Source organism: Monodelphis domestica, chromosome 7 (assembly GCF_027887165.1).
Source record: "Monodelphis domestica isolate mMonDom1 chromosome 7, mMonDom1.pri, whole genome shotgun sequence".
NCBI lineage: Eukaryota > Metazoa > Chordata > Mammalia > Didelphimorphia > Didelphidae > Monodelphis > Monodelphis domestica.
Window position 1 is genome coordinate 258,463,547 of NC_077233.1, and position 18,229 is coordinate 258,481,775.

An 18,229-nucleotide genomic window follows, 5' to 3' on the forward strand; every position below is an offset into this window, starting at 1 on the left:
ATGATGGAATACTGATGTTATGGAATACTATTGTGCTAAAAGGAATAATAAAGTGGAGGAGTTCCATGGAGACTGGAACAATCTTCAGGAAGTGATGCAGAGTGAGAGGAGTAAAACCAGGAGAACATTGTACACAGAGACTGATACATTGTGGTACAATTGAACATAATGAACTTCTCCATTAGTGTCAATGCAGTGATCTGAACAACTTGGAGGAACCTATGAGAAAAACCACTATCCACATTCAGAGGAAACACAGTGGGAGTAAAAACACTGAAGAAAAACAACTGCTTGAATACGTGCATCGAAGGGATATGGTTGGGGATGTAGACTCTGAATGAACTTCCTAGTGCAAACAACAACATTGAAATAGGTTCTGATCAAGGACACATGTAAGATCCAATGAAATTGCACATTGACTGCGGGAAGGGTGGGTGGAGGTGTGGGAGGGAAATAAAGTGATTATTGTAACCAAAAAAATAAAATTAAATTTAAAAAAAGAGCTTTAGGCTTTCTGTTCCTTTTATTTTCTATTTCTGATGGTCCCTCAGAGATTCATTAAAACTAATAACTCCCCATTTCATGGTGCCTTAAAGTTGGCAAAATACCCTCCCCAACACAGCTCGGTGAGGTAGCCTAGTGCAGGTGCCATCCCTATTTTTTCAGTAAAGAAACTTAGGTTTAAAGAAGTTAAAGACTTTGCTTGTGATCACACACAGTTAAACAAATGTCAGAAATGAGATAGGAACCTAGATTTCCTAACTCAGTGTGAACTGTTGTTTCTGCTCCTCAATTCTGCGTTCATAAATATTTGGTAATTCACAAGGACCAGCTCAAGTTCAGACAGACTGGGCTCACTTGTACTTGGCCAAGATAAACTCTGCCATTCAGTCTCAGGCAATTTGGAGAGTTGTCAGTTTAGAAATAGACCTCAAATAGGGCCGGAATAATGACTTGGGCAGCTGACATATGTCCAGGTTTCATCAGCAGACCAAATTACCTTTCGTTTTTACAAATCACAGACTGAACACAGTCTCCTCTACAAGCAATCACTACTCTCCCAGGAATATACAAGTTGGGTCAAGTCTCCCTGAGCTAAATCTTGTAGAATATAATGCCTGGGAGAAACAGAGGCTTGTGCTATCTTTCTCTCTCTCTCTCTCTCTCTCTCTCTCTCTCTCTCTCTCTCTCTCTCTCTCTCTCTCTCTCTCTCTCTCTCTCTCTCTCTCTATCTCTCTCTCTCTGTCTCTCTCTCCCTCTGACCTTCTGTACCTCTGTCCCTCTCTCTCTCTCTCCCTCTCTTTTCTCCTCCCTCCCTCCTTCTCTCTCTTTCTCCATCTCTCCTCTTCCCCTTCTCTCCCTCTCTCTCTCCCTTTGAGGCCACGAAGAAGGATGCAATTTCTCAGCATCAATGACCAGCTGTCACACTCTAGAAACTAGCCTTCAGTCCAGAACACAAGAAGCACATAGTTAAGCAAATCTTTTCTGACTCAATTGTTTTAGATAGCTCTAATGGTAGAAGAATGGCCTGAGCAGTATTGTCTGAGTGTTTACTGCTGTGTCCTTGCTCCTACTTGTAATTTCTGTTTCTACATTGACTTTGTTGCCTCTGATTGCATGATGGGCATAGCTTTTGCCGAATAACTTATGGCTTCAATTGCTTCCCCTTTGACTCCCAAGTTCCCTGTTCTCTCGAAGTGATTGGCAGTGGTCTTTGCAGGCATCAGATATAGTGCTGTGTCTGTAACCATAGTTGCAAGTGGTAAATACTCTAGGACACTGGGTAAGTGGATGCTAAACCCTAGGAGATAATCTGGAAATTGTTTTTTGTTTTTTCAGGGTTTTTTTTTTGGAAGGAATAAGAGATGAGGCAAGGGAAATTCCTGATGGCATGTTTTGACAAAAAGCAAAAGGAAGGATAGGTAGCTGAGTGATCTTTAGACCCAGGTACAATGCCTGTCCCTCTGAAATGGCTTATTGAATTAAAGGGCCAACATATCCTTTCCTTGAGTGATTTCCTTTTCCTCCAGAAAATCTTGCTTGTATTTATTTTCTGTCCTTTGAGTTCTCAGCATTATTTCTGTAACACTGACTTAATGTTTCATATGAACCTCTTTCATTGTAGAACATTTTCAGCTAAGCATCCTTAGGAACTATGATGCCCCAATGACCTCTTTTTGCAAATGTTTTTTAAAAAGTGCCCGAGGGTGATGTGATTGATTTGTGCAAGGTCACCTAATTCAATCATTCAGTGGCAGAAAGAACAGACCACCTGACTGTCCAGCCGCCTTTTGCATCAGCTTTAGTAAATTTTTTACTAAAATTGTAAAGGCATGGAGTAATCTGTACCATCCAAAAATTTATGTTAGGATATTTAGGGAGGGCCTCACCTTAATGCCAACAGTTGGTGATCATAAGCATATTATTTAACCTCTTCAAGCCTGTTTCCTTATCAGGAAAACCTTATCAGGATTACCATCTGCATGATTATACCTCACAGAGCTATGGTGGGGAAGCTTCTTATGTAAACTTTAGGGAAGACCCTTCTGCAGACATGACATCAGATCCTAATTTTCTTCAACTTTTCTTAACAAAATTCCATGACCAAAGAATATTAAAAAGCAGATCTTTAAAGCTATCATGAGATTAAAATTTCTATATGGTGCCTGTGTAGATAATCACTTGTCTAATTCTATTTCTTTTAGAATAGCATTTCATATTCTGAATAAAACACCCCGGTGGTCAGTGAAGTCAGTGAGGTACCCCGGTAGAGGGGCAAGCAGGCGCTCTTGGAGATGGTACTAAATATCAGCAGATGCTAACTTCCCTTCCCCAGAGAGAACGCCACCATGTCCTAGTAATATACTCACTTTTCTATCCTGAGGTTCACCTCTCATTTTGAAATACTCCTTAATGGGAAGTAAAAATTGATGAAAGAACCAGAGATGTCTTTGTCTGTCCTTTTACTTGTAATCTATCGGTTATGGGGAAATGAGCGCAAATTGAAAATGACCAAGATGATGAAATTGTCTAATCACTGAAGGTTTTCTTTCATGGAAGTGCTAGCATTAGCAATATGTGGGAACGAGTCGTCTGTTTTTGTTCTCTTTGTTCATAGCAGCTCACATTTATAAAAGCACCTACTTCCTAGGAAAGTGGTAACAATCAAGTGAGATAACATGCACACCATTTTGCAGACCATAAGGTACGATTAAATGCCATTTATTTAGAGATAACTAGGTGATGCTGTGAAAAGAGTGCTGAACGTGGAGTCAAGAAGTCCTGAGTCTGAGATAGCTGGGTAGCTCAGTGGCTAGAGAGCCAGGCCTGGAGATGAAAAGTCCTGGGTTCAATTCTGGCCCCAGACACTTATTAGCTCTGTGACTCTAGGCAAGTCACTTACCCCCTTTGCCTACGCTTGCCACTCTTCTGTCTCAGAATTGATGATATGACAGAAGGGAAGGGTTTAAAGAAGAGGGAAAAAAAGTTCTGAGTTCAAATGTGGCCTTAGATATCAGTTTAGTAATGCTGAACAAATCACTTATCCTCTGCTTTAATTTTCTCATCTAGAAAGTGGGAATAATAAAAACAATACCTACCTCCCATGGTTGTTGTGAGGATCAAAATGAGGTGCTTGTTCATCCTTCATTTTCAAAGAGAAAATAAAAGACATTTTCAAAATTTCAAAGACATCATAGCATGATGTCTTAATGTCTTCCCTTGTGTGTGAACTGGATTTAAGTGGGGCAAAGTTGCACAAAATTGTCAGCCTCATCCTCTCTTCCAGAGCCATTAAGGTCTAGTGGCAGGACAAATAAAACGAGGGAATAGTTGTAAAAATGCTTTGCAAACCGAAAGGCTCCATATAATCACTAGCTATCGATATTTTATCATTTACAAAGCATTTTTTACACTTCATTAACTAGATGGTTTATTATTATTATTTTTTTTAAAACCCTCACCTTCCATCTTGGAATCAATACTGTGTATTGGCTCCAAGGCAGAAGAGTGGTAAGGGCTAGGCAATGGGGGTCAAGTGACTTGCCCAGGGTCACACAGCTAGGAAGTGGCTGAGGTAGATGGTTTATTATTAATCTCATCTTACATGAAGAAACTGAGGCTCAGACTGTTTCAGTAACTTGAGCCCCTAGTACAGATCCTGACATATGGTAAATGATTGACAAATATTTAGTGACTGATTGTTTGAGCTAGACCATATGGCTGGCAAATGGGGAAGCTTTGACTGAAATCTCTATGTACTTATTTCTTCCCAATATTTAAACACAGGATGATGGATTCACCTTTGTCTGCTAGGGAAGGGGTTTGACAATTATAAAAAATGGACTGCTTTCGTCTTTGTTGTCTTGCATTGTTCTCATTGCTTGAGATCTGTCAGAAGGCTGGTGTTTTTTCTACGCTATTTTTTGCAGTAGTAAAATCAATCCATAAACATTTATTAAATACTTTCTATGTGCCATGAATTGTGCTAAGCACCAAGTATAAGTAGCCCCTGCCCTCAAAGAAGTTGCATTCTAATGGGAGAAAACCTTACATAAAAGGAAGCCGAAAAGGAAAGGCAGGTGAGGGAGAATGGATAAAAAAAGTACTCATATTCCTAGAGGGAGGGAAGATCCCATGGTAGAGAAGCTGGTGAGTTTCTGGGGCCATATTTGAGCTTAAAACAAGAGGCACCTTGGTGGCAAAATTGATAAAGTTCCAGACCTAGAGTGAGGAAGACTCCTTTTTCTAAGTTCAAATCTAGTTTCAGACATTTAGTCTTTTGATCCTGGGCAAGGCATTTAACTCTGCCTCAGTTTTCTCTTCTGTAAAACAAACTAGAGAAGGAAATGGCAAACCATTGTGGTATCTCTACCAAGAAAATCCCCAATAGGGTCAGGACTGAACAATAAACAACAAGATTAGAGGTGATGAGCTCAACCTGAGAGAGGCACCTCATTCCAGGGAGCTGAAACCAAGAAAAGTAGCAGATGGAAGAGTGGAACATGGAGCCAGCAATGCGCTGCCAAACAAAGATATACGTGCCTGCACTCACAAAACAACCAAAGGCAACATCCTGAGAGAGTGCTTTGTCAAGATTACTTAATTAGACGCTGATCTCCTGAAGCCAACCCCAGACCTTGACTCTCTTTGTTGTTATTCAGTCAGTCTGACTCTTCACAACTCAGTGAACCATACTGTCCGTGGGGTTTTCTTGGCAAAAAAGAATGGAGTGATTTACTATTTCTTTGTCTCATGGATTAAGACACATAGAGGTTAAGCAGCTTGCTCAGGGTCACACAGCTAAAGAAATTCAGTCCAAGGTTGGATTTGAACTCAGCTCTAGCTGCCTCTTGCCTCTCTCTAGTTGTCCATTGATCCTTGTTTTCACCTAGTTTTAACTTCAAAACTGTTTCTGGCACCCTAGCATCCTGGTGAACAGATTATCCCAATTCAAGTCACCTCTAAAAAAATTAAGTGCCTTATTAAAATTTTTTTTATATCTTTTGTATTTACATTTTGGTCCTTTAATATACACATATCTGCCCCTCAATTGATTGCTGCCCCATCCCCTTTACATGGCACTGTTTTTGAAAAGAAAACAACATGATATATCAATATATTTTGTCTTTATTGTGTTAAACTCAAATAAAAATAAGAACCACCAAACCACACTTAAAGATCCCTGCAGGCTACCTGTTGACTTAGTTTTAGATGTTACCTATATTTATATTCTAAATGGTTTTCAATATTTCTTAAATTTTGTTAAATATTTCCCAATTCCGTTTTAATCTGGTTCTTGCCGCAATGTGTTAGCTATTTCTGCTTACATTCATTTCACATTTATGTACATATGTTCAATTTCACACTTATGTACATATCTTCACCTCAGAGTGGACGACTCTTTTAGAAAATCCTATTTTCTGGTCATTCTCGTCACTTGAACCCAAGATGAGACCAGGCACTGAGCTCATTGGGGAGGGAGAAATAGTATAAAATGGACTAATGAGACCACATGGGAAAGTCAAGAAAGGACAGAGCGCATTTAGAAATCTCTTTTAGACATGGTTCAAAATGGTAGAGCTTGAAACTAATCGGCCTCTTAGAATTGCTAATGGTAGCCACGGAGACCAATAGAGGGGAAACTTAGGAAATGCTAATATAGAGTACAAGGAATTAATTGAACAATCTGAACAAACTCTTGAGCAGGGCCCAAGAGCAAGGACTGGAAAGAGTATATGGTTTTTTAGGTCAGAACCTATTGGAATTGAGGCTGGTTGTTGAGGAAAGTGGCTAGATGGAGAATTGGGGGGGGGTAAGGGGAGGAATGGAGAACAGTAGACTCCAAAACTCCAACAAGATAAGAGTTTTACAGAAAAGGAACCTTTTTTTTTTCCTTCCCAATAACTTGAATTAACAGTAGCAACTTGGCCTGAGGATAAAGAGTAAACTCAGACTTCGCTAATATAGAGAACTATAATTTTTTCAGGATCTTCATAAAAGGCAAATAAAAACAAGGAATTCATGAAAAGACTATTGGATACTTATTTTCCTCTTAAGTTTTAAATAAGTCAAAAGCCTGGAATCTTTATGTATAGTTTGGTGGTTCTTGTTTTCATTTGAATTTGACATAATAAAGACAAAAGATACTGATATGTCATTTTTTTTTTCCAAAAGGATTTAGGGAAATATCCAGCAGTAACCCTAGGCTGATGATGTGTCTAGATCAGGCAGTCTTAAGACTGGACTTATAATCTGTAGCCTTTTTATTATAATTTTAATCTATAATAAAGCCTGATTAAAATTTTTGAATCAGCTGTGTGAGAAGGCTGAGCATTAGAAAAATGGAAAAAGAGTAGCTAGATGGCTCAGTGGCTAGAGAGTCTGGCCTGGTGACAGGAGGTCCTGGGTTCAAATGTGATCCTGGACCAGTCATTTGACTCCAATTGGCTGGCCCTTGGAGTGGATACTTTGTATTGATTCTAACAGAAGGTAAGGTTTAAAAAAGAAATAGAATATGGAAAATTCAGGACCCAGAGATGGGGTTTTTGAGAGAGAATCTTGCCCTTCTTAGCTGGGGGCAACATAACAAGACATTTTCTGTCATTGATATTTTTACATCATTACATTACATTACATCTGTCATAGATAAATTTTACATTGTATATCTTCATCTATGCATCCAAATGTATCTTTTTCTAGGTCTTTAAACAACCAGTACTGCAAGAAAGTGATAGGTGGGATGGTATGGAACCCAACAAAGAGAAGATCTTTATCAGTAGAACATTTAGAAACCAAAAGTCTTCCTTCTCGATCTCCTCCTATTACTCCCAACTGGTAAGTTATTGTTCTTACTTTGCCATCCATAAGTGAACATTCATCTCTTTTTCAAAATGCAAGCTCATCCATAAGAAAGGACAGAACTTTAATGCACCCAGCAATCAGATTTTGTTTTCTATTAACACATAAAATAGATGTCTCTTAAATATCTGTGAAATAACTGAAAATTTAACTGAAAAAAAAAAGCTATATAATACTAATGTAAATATGCATTTCAATGGTGGCTATGGATTTAGGGAAATATCCAACAGTAATCCTAGGATGATGATTGGAACTATCAATCAGCCCAAGAAAAACATCTGAGGATAAATAAATAAACCTTGTTCTGGTGGCATTTGGGAAAAAAAATAAATAAAAATATCTATGAGCTTTTGTAGATAATTTTCTAAAGACATCAAAACCAGATGTTGCTGTAGCAACAGAAGGGTGGGCCACTATAAAAAGGGGAAATGAAAAGACAAATATTATCCTATTGTTAAAAAAATTGCCACCCAAAATTCATCCATAAATACACAAAAATATGTAGACTATGATACCTTTGTCCCTTCTCATCTTGTATACTTCTCATCCACATTTTCCCATAAGTCATCAGTAGAAGAGCTCTCCAGTTACTAGAGACCTTCCTCTTCTTCTTTTTTTTTTTCCTACCACACAGGGTTGTTGTGAGAAAACCTTAAAGCGCTATATAACTGTGAGTAATACCCAAAGGGTACCAATGTGTCATTCAGGCCATCCATCATTCTTGCTATATGACCAGCCCACTTCCTTTTCCCATCATGCATATCTTTTCCTTTATTTCCTGCACGCAAGCCATCTTGGGTAACATGCTACAAGCCTGCCTATACCCACAAAACCTTTCCATCACTCTTCAGATTGTTCATAATTTTAGTTCTTCCAAGATGATTGCATTCCGTGATTCAAAATTTTGGAGGAATTAATAAAATAAAATAAAAAAGTTTTGGAGGAATTAAAATAGATTATTTTTTTAAAAATAGTCCAGAGGAAGGAAACCAAAATAATCAAGGAAATGTATAGACAGGGTGGGGTGGGTAATTAAGGAGAAGGGAGCATCAAGTTTGCTATAAAACTAAACTAAAAAGGGTAAATTCAGCCAAGAAATATTCTCCCTTAATAATCCTCTCTTAGAGGAGTTATGATTGACAATTTAGGAAGGCATGAAGTGATGGAATAAAGCAGACTTGTTCACCAAGTCTGCTTTATTCCATCTAATAACTAGCTTGGAAGTTTATACCTTGAATCTCAGAAGAGGTAAAATTAGTAAGTAATAATTCTCATCCAGAGGTCATGTACAGGGCAAATCAGCTATTCAGAACAGATCCAGGAATTTTTAAAGAGATTTTAAAATCAACTTGAAAAGGTTTTGCAAAGGCCATACAGTATAGCTCATAGGAATGCCACCGAGTAATTTCTCCTTTCCAGAAAACAAAACTTTATTAAAAAATGTTTTCATCAGTGTACGGTCCCCCTGCTGGCCACCAGTTCAGACAGGCTATGTGACTTCTGGTCTTTGAGAGTTGCCTCAGGACCCTCAGAGATTAAATAACTTGTCTTTGTTCTTGCAGCTGGCATGTGTGAGAGAGAAGGCTTGACCCATGTCTTCCAGATTCTAGCCACCCTTCTCCATGGTCTCTGTATTGAAGCTTTTTATAAAGGGTGCAAACATTTTCCCCAAAAGTGTGACTCTCATGGATCATTCTGACTTGGATATGATAAATGGAGGTCTGGAAGGGACAAGCTCTGGCTGGCTTACTATGCCAGAATGGCTTTCAAATATGGCCCTACAAACAGACTGATTCTGCTTTTCCAAAGACCAGATTAATTAAATACAGAGACCAATTGGCCATCCATTTGTTAATGAATTATTTGTCATAGTAGTCCATGAAAGGAAAAAAAGCAAAACAGTCTATGTCCTGTGGACTCCCCCACTTTTGTGTTCATGACAGCAAAGGAGCAGAGAAGGGAATACTTAGAATCACCATTTTTAAACCATCTCTAAATTTAGCTATTTGTCCTCTATATAGTAGATCTTTGTCCAGTGGCCATATGAATGGACATTTTACTAGAGGAACCTAATGAATATTAATATTGACCTTCTTATGATAAACAAAACCAGAAGAAAGAAGGAAGTTGCAGCTATATAGGATAGCCTACGGGTTCTCTTTGGAGAAACAAAGGAATTGTCAAAATGGGATTTTAACCATCCATTGAAAGGCAATAGGAATTATTATTTCCTGCCGTGTTTGGTTAGCTTATTTTCCAGCACTCCTAAATGTTTGAAAAGGAACCAAAAGGATCATGAAAACGATAGCAGATTATAGGCCAGCTCTGCTACAGAAATGAAGAAGTAGGGACGATCAGTGAAGAAATTAAAAGACCCTCCAAGTGGCATCAACTTTTATTTTCAGACTCAGTGATTTTAAAGGAAAATGAAAATCAATAAAGATGACAAGAAATCTTGGAAAAGATAAACCAGGAGAAAGGAATGAAGAAATTAGTCAAATTCTCCAAATGACATTTACTATTATTTTAAAGGAAAATGAAAATAAATAAAGATGACAAATCTTGGATATTATGGATTAAGAGAAAGGAATGAGGTCAGTGAAGAAATTAAAAGACCTTCCAAGTTATATCACCTTTTATTTTGGTACTCAGTGATTTTAAAGAAAAATGAAAATAAGGATGGCAAGAAATCTCAGGAATTTGTGGATTAAGGAATGGGGAAATCAGTAAGACCCTTTAAGTGACGTGAACTTTTATTTTGATACTTAATGATTTTAACGGAAAATGAAAATAAGTAAAGATGGCAAGAAATCTTGGAAATTATGGATTAACGGAAAGGAATGAGGCCAATGAAGAAATTAGTAAGAATCCTGGTGACATCAACTTTAATTTTAACACTCAGAGATTTTAAAGGAAAACAAAAATAAGTAAAGCTAATGAAATCTTGGAAATTATGGATTAGGAGAAAAGAATGAGATCAGTGAAGAAATTACTAAGACATCAACTTTTATTTTGATAGTGATTTTAAAGGAAAATGAAAATAAGTAAAGATGGAAAAAAATCTCAGAAAATATGGTTAAGGAGAAAGGAATGAGAAAGACCAAATAAAGACTTAGAGACTGTATGGAAGTCTCACACTTGTACATCATGAATACTTTCTTTGAGAAAAAACTAAGTAGGCATGGGATTTGACAAGCACTGAATAACATCACAAAAATGAAATTGATTATATTTTAATAGACAGGAAATGGCTGTTGCCAATGTGATAGTCATTACTAAATCAGCTGTCTGTTTATAGTCAAGCCATCACCTTATTAGAGAAAAAGATCAAAATTAGTACGAAGCTTAAAGAAAGAATAAAAGTGAGGGAAAGATTGAGCTTTTTATTACATTATTCCATCCTGACCTATTTAAACAAGTTACTGATGGTGAAAAATAGAATGTAGGTGGAAGAAAGAACATACAGTCTACAATAATTATATAAAAAATTTTACTGATATAAATCAGTTGCCATAATGAGGAGACCAAAAGATATCTCAGAATCAGCAAATGTTTGACTTACATGCCAGAAAGAGATGGCAACTCAATCTAACACTAGCTTAGAGTATAAACTTTTTATAAGATCTTCTGGAGAAGAATGATGGAAGACTGAACAGTATTGCCACATAAAACAGAGAGAAGCAATGGAAAGGAAAAGCAGTTTTTAAAAGGTTTGGCAAGAGACCCAACTAAGCAAAATCCTTTCAAGAATATCAGTATGAAGAAACCTGGAAAAGATCAACAAAGATTTTAATAATAAGCTTTTATTTTTAAACAATATAAACAACAGTAAAAATCACCTCTAATATGTTTCTCTCAGATTAACAGGAGATACAAATAACATAACAAAGAAAAAAGATGGAAGAACAATTACATTAATGCCAAGTGCACATAGAGGAAATCCATGCTGAAGTGACACAGTTTTGAGAGTCTGAAGGGATTATTGATTCCTAAGATATCCAAAGAAGGGGAAAATCTCAAAGGCATAGAAAAAAGGGTTGCTATTTGTTCCCAGAGATTTCATTGGATTTTTTTTTGTGGTACACTTATATAAATTTATTAAACACTTATACTTGTATAGGCATAATGTACTTTTTAATCATGAACAGGATGGGGCCAAGTGGACCCCTGGCTTGTTCCTGAAGTCCCTTATAGCACTAGGTAGGACTTCACAAAGCAATTGTCAGGGGAAAAAAGCTGACTCAATAGTGCTCACCAATCTTTAGAAACTAAAATATTACTAAATTTTGTTGAAGTTTCTCAAGGTTCTCTTCTTTTTTTTTCCTCTTACTGTCTCTCCCACTATGGCTATATGTTCTAAGCTTTTCATTTCCTTTTCAGAACTTATTAATACCGAAAAAGCAACCAAGACCACATTGGATATTTCCAACCTGTTTGCCTATTTTGACCACCTATATAAAAATTTTCTGAAAACATTCTGTGCATGCATCAAGTTTATTAAATTTAGTTTCACTAAAAGGGCAACAGAGACAGGATGGTTGTGAACAGTTCAGCCCAAAACAAGGAGTTTCAAGGAAGAATTAGAATAAAGAATGTCATCAAAAATACATGATTAATAAAGAAGGTGGTCTAGTTAGGTGGCTAGAATAAGGGATAACCAATGAATAGCTTCTATATTCCATCAGTATCTGCAGGGTGTCAGAAATCAAGGATGAATGATTCCTTACAGTGAACTTATGAGAGGTCATATATAAAATTTGTACAACATTGGCAAGTAGAGACGGGCTTTAATTTGCATCATTAAGGATGATACACATTGATGAGATCCCAGAACATTTGCCTATTTATGATAAAAAAAACAAACATTTATAATATACTTCTTTGGTTTTCTGTTTCATGACTTGCCTGGAACTTAATTCATCAATAAAACATAATAATGCTTCCTCCTGAAGCATGATATAGTGCTGTTCTTAAAGAAGTAACAATAGTAGGTTTCAGGTAATCAACAGAATATGTAAAATTTTATTCTCAATGCCAGCTGGGTAGCTGGCAAGCTTCTGAAAGTATCATGCCTCGTTAGCATTTCCCCAAGCCTTAAGGAGAAAATGTCATCTAATGGAATGGGCTTCTCTTTCCCCCAGGCTATCCATCCTAATTTTGGTTTGGCCTAGTTGGATACTCTAAATGAAGTTTATTAGTCAGGGATGCCATCTCGGGCTCATTTCAAGTTATTCAGGAAACTTTCCTATTGATGTCAGAATTTGGCATTCTACCATAGTCTTTCTAATTAATTGCTCTCCTTCATAGTCCAGTTACTATAAATGGTACTGATTAGTTTAATATTAGTAGTACTACTACTCCGTGCAAAAAAAAATAAGTCACACCAAGAATATTGTGAAGATGATAAATATATAATCTCCAAGGTATAGAAACATCCCTCAAAAGGTCACAAGGATACCATTTTTACCACATCTTTTCCTCCATCCTTTCTTCCTTCTCTGCCCCTTCTTTTTTCCTTTCTCTTCTCCATTGTCTTCTTTTATTTTCCTCTTTATCTCTCTCTTTTCCTCCATCTCCACTGATATGATAGAAAAGGCACTGAATATTATGTGCTGTCAGAATACCTGGATTCCAATCTCAATTCTGATATTTCATACTATGACACTTTGGGTCTTAGTATCCTTATTTTTCAAAAGAGGATATCTAAGGTTCCTTCCAGCTCTGTCATTCTAATTTTTCTCTTCAATTTTTCTCTTCTTTCTTCCTGTTTCACATTTTTTGGGGGTCTTTTTTCATGTCTTCATTTTTCTTCCTTCTCCCTTTTTTCCCCCTCCTCAACATTATTCTTTGTGGAACCAGCTGCTCCATATATCATTGTTTTGCCTAACATAGTGGTGTTTTTACCTAATGGCATGGTAAGCCTCTAATCCTAATAAGTTAGCTTATGAAGCAACATCATTTGTATTTAATAAAGCATCAAATTGAATTTGATTTAACTAATTCATTTTTATTCCTTTTTTTTGTTAGGCGAAGTCCTAGGCTACGTCATGAAATTAGAAAACCACGGCATTCATCTGCAGATAACCTTGCAAGTGAAACGACCTACCTTACAGAAACAGAAGATGTATTTTATACCTACAAGGTCTCTCCATCCTCAAAAGACAGCGATTCAGAATATTCACAGAACCGAAGTCCACAGAGACAGTAAGAGAACTTGTGTTCATTCATTCACTTCTTTGTATACAGCAAATTAGCTAGATTTTTCAGGCCAAAAAGTAATAAGATTGCTAAATCTCTAAAAGCCCTTCAAAAATTAATTTACAGTTGTACATCAAATAAACAGTGATCTTATATGCCAGGTACTGTTAGAGGTACCACAAGCTCTGAATGCTGGGTTCCTGTGACCTCTGTCACAAACATGCCTAAAAGATTAAGGAAAGGCTCAGAAAGAGCTTTTCCCTCAGTTTTTATTTTAATTTTTTTTTCAACTAACAAGCTTTTTTTTTCTTCCTCCTACTTCTCCACCAATTGAATGAAAGAAGGAAGGAAGGAAAGGAAAGAAGGAAGGAAGGGAAGGAAGGAAGGAAGGAAGGAAGGAAGGAAGGAAGGAAGGAAGGAAGGAAGGAAGGAAGGAAGGAAGGAAGGAAGGAAGGAAGGAAGGAAGGAAGGAAGGAAAAGAAGGAAGAAGAGAAAGGAAGGAAAAGAAGGAAGAAGAGAAAGGAAAGAAGGAAGGGAAGGAGGAAATAGATAGATATTTAGATAGATAGATAGATAGATAGATAGATAGATAGATAGATAGATAGATAGATAGATAGATAAAAATCCTTCCAATAGATTCACAATAAAGAAAGCAAACTCTTGCATTAGCCCCATTGAAAAATGTATGTCTCATTCTCCACTCTGAGTCCCCAATCTCCCTGACAGGAGGTAGGCAGTATGCTTCATTAGTTCTCTGGAATTGTTTGTTTTTTGCCTTAACCTAAGTTCTTAAATCTTTTAAGGTTGTTTTTCTTTATAATGTTGTTATTGTATAAATTGTTCTGGTTATACTTTATTCACTCTACATCCGTTTATCTTCCCACTTTTCTCTGAAACCATCCATTCTCTTTTAATAAAATTATTGTTACCTTCATATGCCATGATTTGTTTACCCATTCCGCAATAGATAGATATCCTCTAAGTTTCTAGATTTTTGTTACTTCAACAAAAAGTAGCTATTGAGATATATATATATGTATTTTTTTTTAATTTAAGGTTTCCTTTCTTCTTTCTTTGGTCTTTTTGAGGCATAGCTATAGTATTGGTGTTATTGGGTCAGAGGATATACCCAGTTTAATGACTTTGGACATAGTTTTACATTGCTTTCTAGACTAAATGAACTAATTCAAACTTCCATCATCTGTATATTAGTGTGCCTTATTTTTCTACAACTCCCTCCACGTTTGTCATTTTCATTTTTTGTCAACTTTCCTGCTTTTGACAGTTTTGAGGTGGGACCTCTAAATTGCTTTAATTTGCCTTTATTTAGTATTTTGAACCATTTTTTCCCATATAAGTGTTGATAGCTTGGATTTTTTTTGCCCTGGAAACTGCCTTTTCTTATCCTTTTATCATTAATCAGAAAGGATTTTCAGTGATGTGTCTGTCCCTGACTTAATGACACAGAATCCTCCTTGCCTTCTTCTATTGATGTAATCAGTATGTAAAGACCTCCAGCAGCTTGTGTACAGTCTACTCCCCAGTAGTTTTCCCAGGGACAGGCACTAAACAAAGGAAAGCAGACACATAGGGAAAACTAGCTGTGGAACCAAGACTCCCTTGGCAACCTTGTTTTGCACTGCAAAGGTCTCCCCTGGATCTCCTACTCTTTCTTTGACAGAGCAGCCAGCTCTGCAGTATGGGGCCAGTTTAGAAATAGCTCTGTTTAGAAATCGCTAGTTTAAAAGCTAGCTCAGCTTTTATAGGATGGTGATGGGAAGCTTTGGAGAGATGGCTACCTTTATCAGTGTTAGTAGTAATAGCTGCTGCTCCCTTCCCTCTCCATAAATTAATTGCCTGCCTTTCCTGATGATCTTAACAGGCACAACAGGATAATGCAAAGGATAGTGACCTAGTTTCTGCCTTTTAAGACAAAATGGTAAACAAAGCAAATTCATTTAATCTGCAAAAAAAATTTTTTAAACTTCATCCATTTTAGATGTTAAGCATAAAATATAAAACCAGTAGGATATAATCGATTTCCTTGTTGCAAATATGTTTTGTTTTTATATTTCTATCTCTAGTACCTGCTTTGAGTACCTGGAGTATAATAGATTTTAAATAAATGCTTGTTGAATTTATATTACTGCTTTTCAAGGTCATTCACATTCGTTTAGCCACCTTATTTTTTTATGAGCTACAAATCTTGTCTTCTGTGTATATCAGTCACAGAAAACCGAGATTGCAATTTCCTTGTGATATCTGTTCTGCTTCAATAATGCCTTTGGTGCTTTCTGGTGACATTGTCACCTTCTTTTGCTTTAAATAACTCTTGTTAAAATGATTATCATCTATTATCCTTAACTGTACCCTGTAGTTTTTTTGGTGTCTAGAAAGAATTAAGAGTTTCGCTTACCTCCTTTTTCCTTCTGATTTTGAAGTTTTATTGATGTGTTTTGTTTTCACATTACAAATATTTACAGATTACTCCTACTTTGTGAGGTCTTATTAAAAAGTAGTTAAGTAAAGCTAATAATACTATGATTACATCTGAAAAAGCTTGCCTCTCATCTCTCTATTTAAAAAAAAATTTAACAATCTTTTTCTCCTTCCCATCTCTTATCCAAAGAAAAATGAAAAATAATTTTCCTGTTAACAAACATGCAAAATGAATTCCCTCGATGGCTATAATTACAGAAATGTGTGCCTCATTTTACAACCTAAATCCATCACCTCTCTGTAATGGGGAGCATGTTTGCCTCCTCTGAAACCAACATCAAATAAAAATGCATGCTTAGAGAGGAGATATGATTAGACTTGCTTTTGTGTTCAGCATCAATCTAAGTAGCATTCTTATAAGTCTTTGAATTTTGAAAAGCAAATAAATATAAGCCTCCCCCCCTTTAGAGATATTGTCTCATTTGAGCCTCACAATATATTAGCACCATTTTACGGGTAAGAAAGCCAAGGCTCAGAGACGTAAGTTATTTCTCTGGTCAGTAATTTTCAAAGGTAGAATTTGAATCCATATCTTCTTGACTTCAAGGTCAATAATTTTTCCATTATGGCATTGATTCCACTAATTTCCATTATTCCCTACAGGAGATGGGGACAGAGCTATAAAATGAGGGCATATGTGAATTTGAGAAACTAGGCAGCTTCTCCCTAATTCAAGTCTTTATAATGTGACTTAGATCCCCAGAATCCATAAATGATAGAATTGAATGATATCTTAGAAATCATATACCTCAAGCCTATCTCTTTGATTTATTACTGCTTGAAGTTTTGGGAATCTTCAGAATATTAGGCATACTTTATATTCAGATATAGGTTTGAAATAATATTGCCCCAAACAAAGACAAATTGGGTGATTTTTAAAATTATCTACCATTTTGGAATATTTGAGTTACTGCTTGCTTCCATTAACATCAGTCAGTCAGTCAGCAAGTATTTCAGTGCCTGCTAAGTGCCAAACATTATGTTAAGAAATGGAGATAGAACTATAATGAATAAGACAAGGAGTTACCTTCTAACAGGAGACACAGCAAGTACATGTATAAATAAATAAACATAGAGTAAATATGAAGAGAATAAATATTAATACATACAAGATCATTTGAGAGGGAAAGCACTAGTATATAATATTTTTTCTCCAGTTTTCAGACTTTTTTTTAAACCAGTCTTGTGATTTCCTCTGTCTCCTTGGTACTGGTAAAAACTTCCTTCTTCTAAGAAGGCAGACCTTTCTCTACAGATGAAATCACAGGACCTGCTCTTTAAATTAACCATCTTAGAGAGGCAGCTAGGTAGCACAGTGGATCGAGTGGATTCAGGAGGAACTAGGTTCAAATCTGACCTCAGATGGTTCCTAGCTGTATGAGCCTGGGCAAATCATTTAACCCTAGCCCTTGCTGCTCTCCTGTCTTAGAAGTGATAAGAAAAGGCTACGTTTTGAAAAAAAAAAACAGACAAAAAATACTTTTAACCAAAATATTGCTTTCCTGCCACAACGGAATCTTTATGCTTATGATCTGGGTAGTTTTAAGAGTATTGTCTGGAATTAAATTTAACAAGAAGGTAAACTGAGGCACATTTCTCTGAACAAGATAACATTTTTATTATCAGGGATTGTAAAGCCTGAGAATAAAATGATCAGCAGTTGATGCAGTTTCCAGTCAAAGACCCCAAAATGAAAAAAAGAAAACCAAGTTATTTAACTTCTTTTGTCTTAGAATTGGTAGCAGGAACAATTTTATAGATTTTGGACAGTACAGAACAAAGAACAGAACTGGGTAGGTAATGCCATGGTGTTGAAGGCAACATTGCTGTTTACAAGTCGGAAGCTTGCAAAACAATATAATTGGTTGGAAATTGGAATTAAGGGGCTAGCAACAGCTCCCCTCCTTCCCTCCTGAGACTAAGAAGTGCTCATTTTTTCAGTCCACCTGCAAGGCCAAAGATAAGACTTCTTTAGATTGCAGACTGAACATCCTTGAAGGACAGCTTGGTGGTATAAAGATATTAGGCCCTACTTCCTATTGGCAAGCCACATCCCTCAAGATTAGCAGAATTCCTTGAGGCAAGAATAGAATAGTGATTACTGAGAGAACTGGATTTCTCATCTTAACCCATTATAAGCCAACTGAATTTCTGCACTGTCTTCAGAGACAAA

At 36.5% G+C, this 18,229-nt stretch overlaps 1 protein-coding gene across 3 annotated transcripts in view; it reads left to right on the top strand.

Annotated features, from left to right (window-relative positions):
* The window catches only part of PTPN3 (protein tyrosine phosphatase non-receptor type 3), a 300,638-nt gene that overhangs the window by 214,945 nt on the left and 67,464 nt on the right, over window positions 1-18,229 (top strand). For all 3 annotated transcript variants that reach the window (XM_007498053.3, XM_007498054.3, XM_007498052.3), the window contains exons 13-14: window positions 7,201-7,335; window positions 13,387-13,563. In XM_007498053.3, coding sequence (XP_007498115.1) covers window positions 7,201-7,335; window positions 13,387-13,563 — 312 coding nt within the window. The remainder of the gene's footprint in view (window positions 1-7,200; window positions 7,336-13,386; window positions 13,564-18,229) is intronic.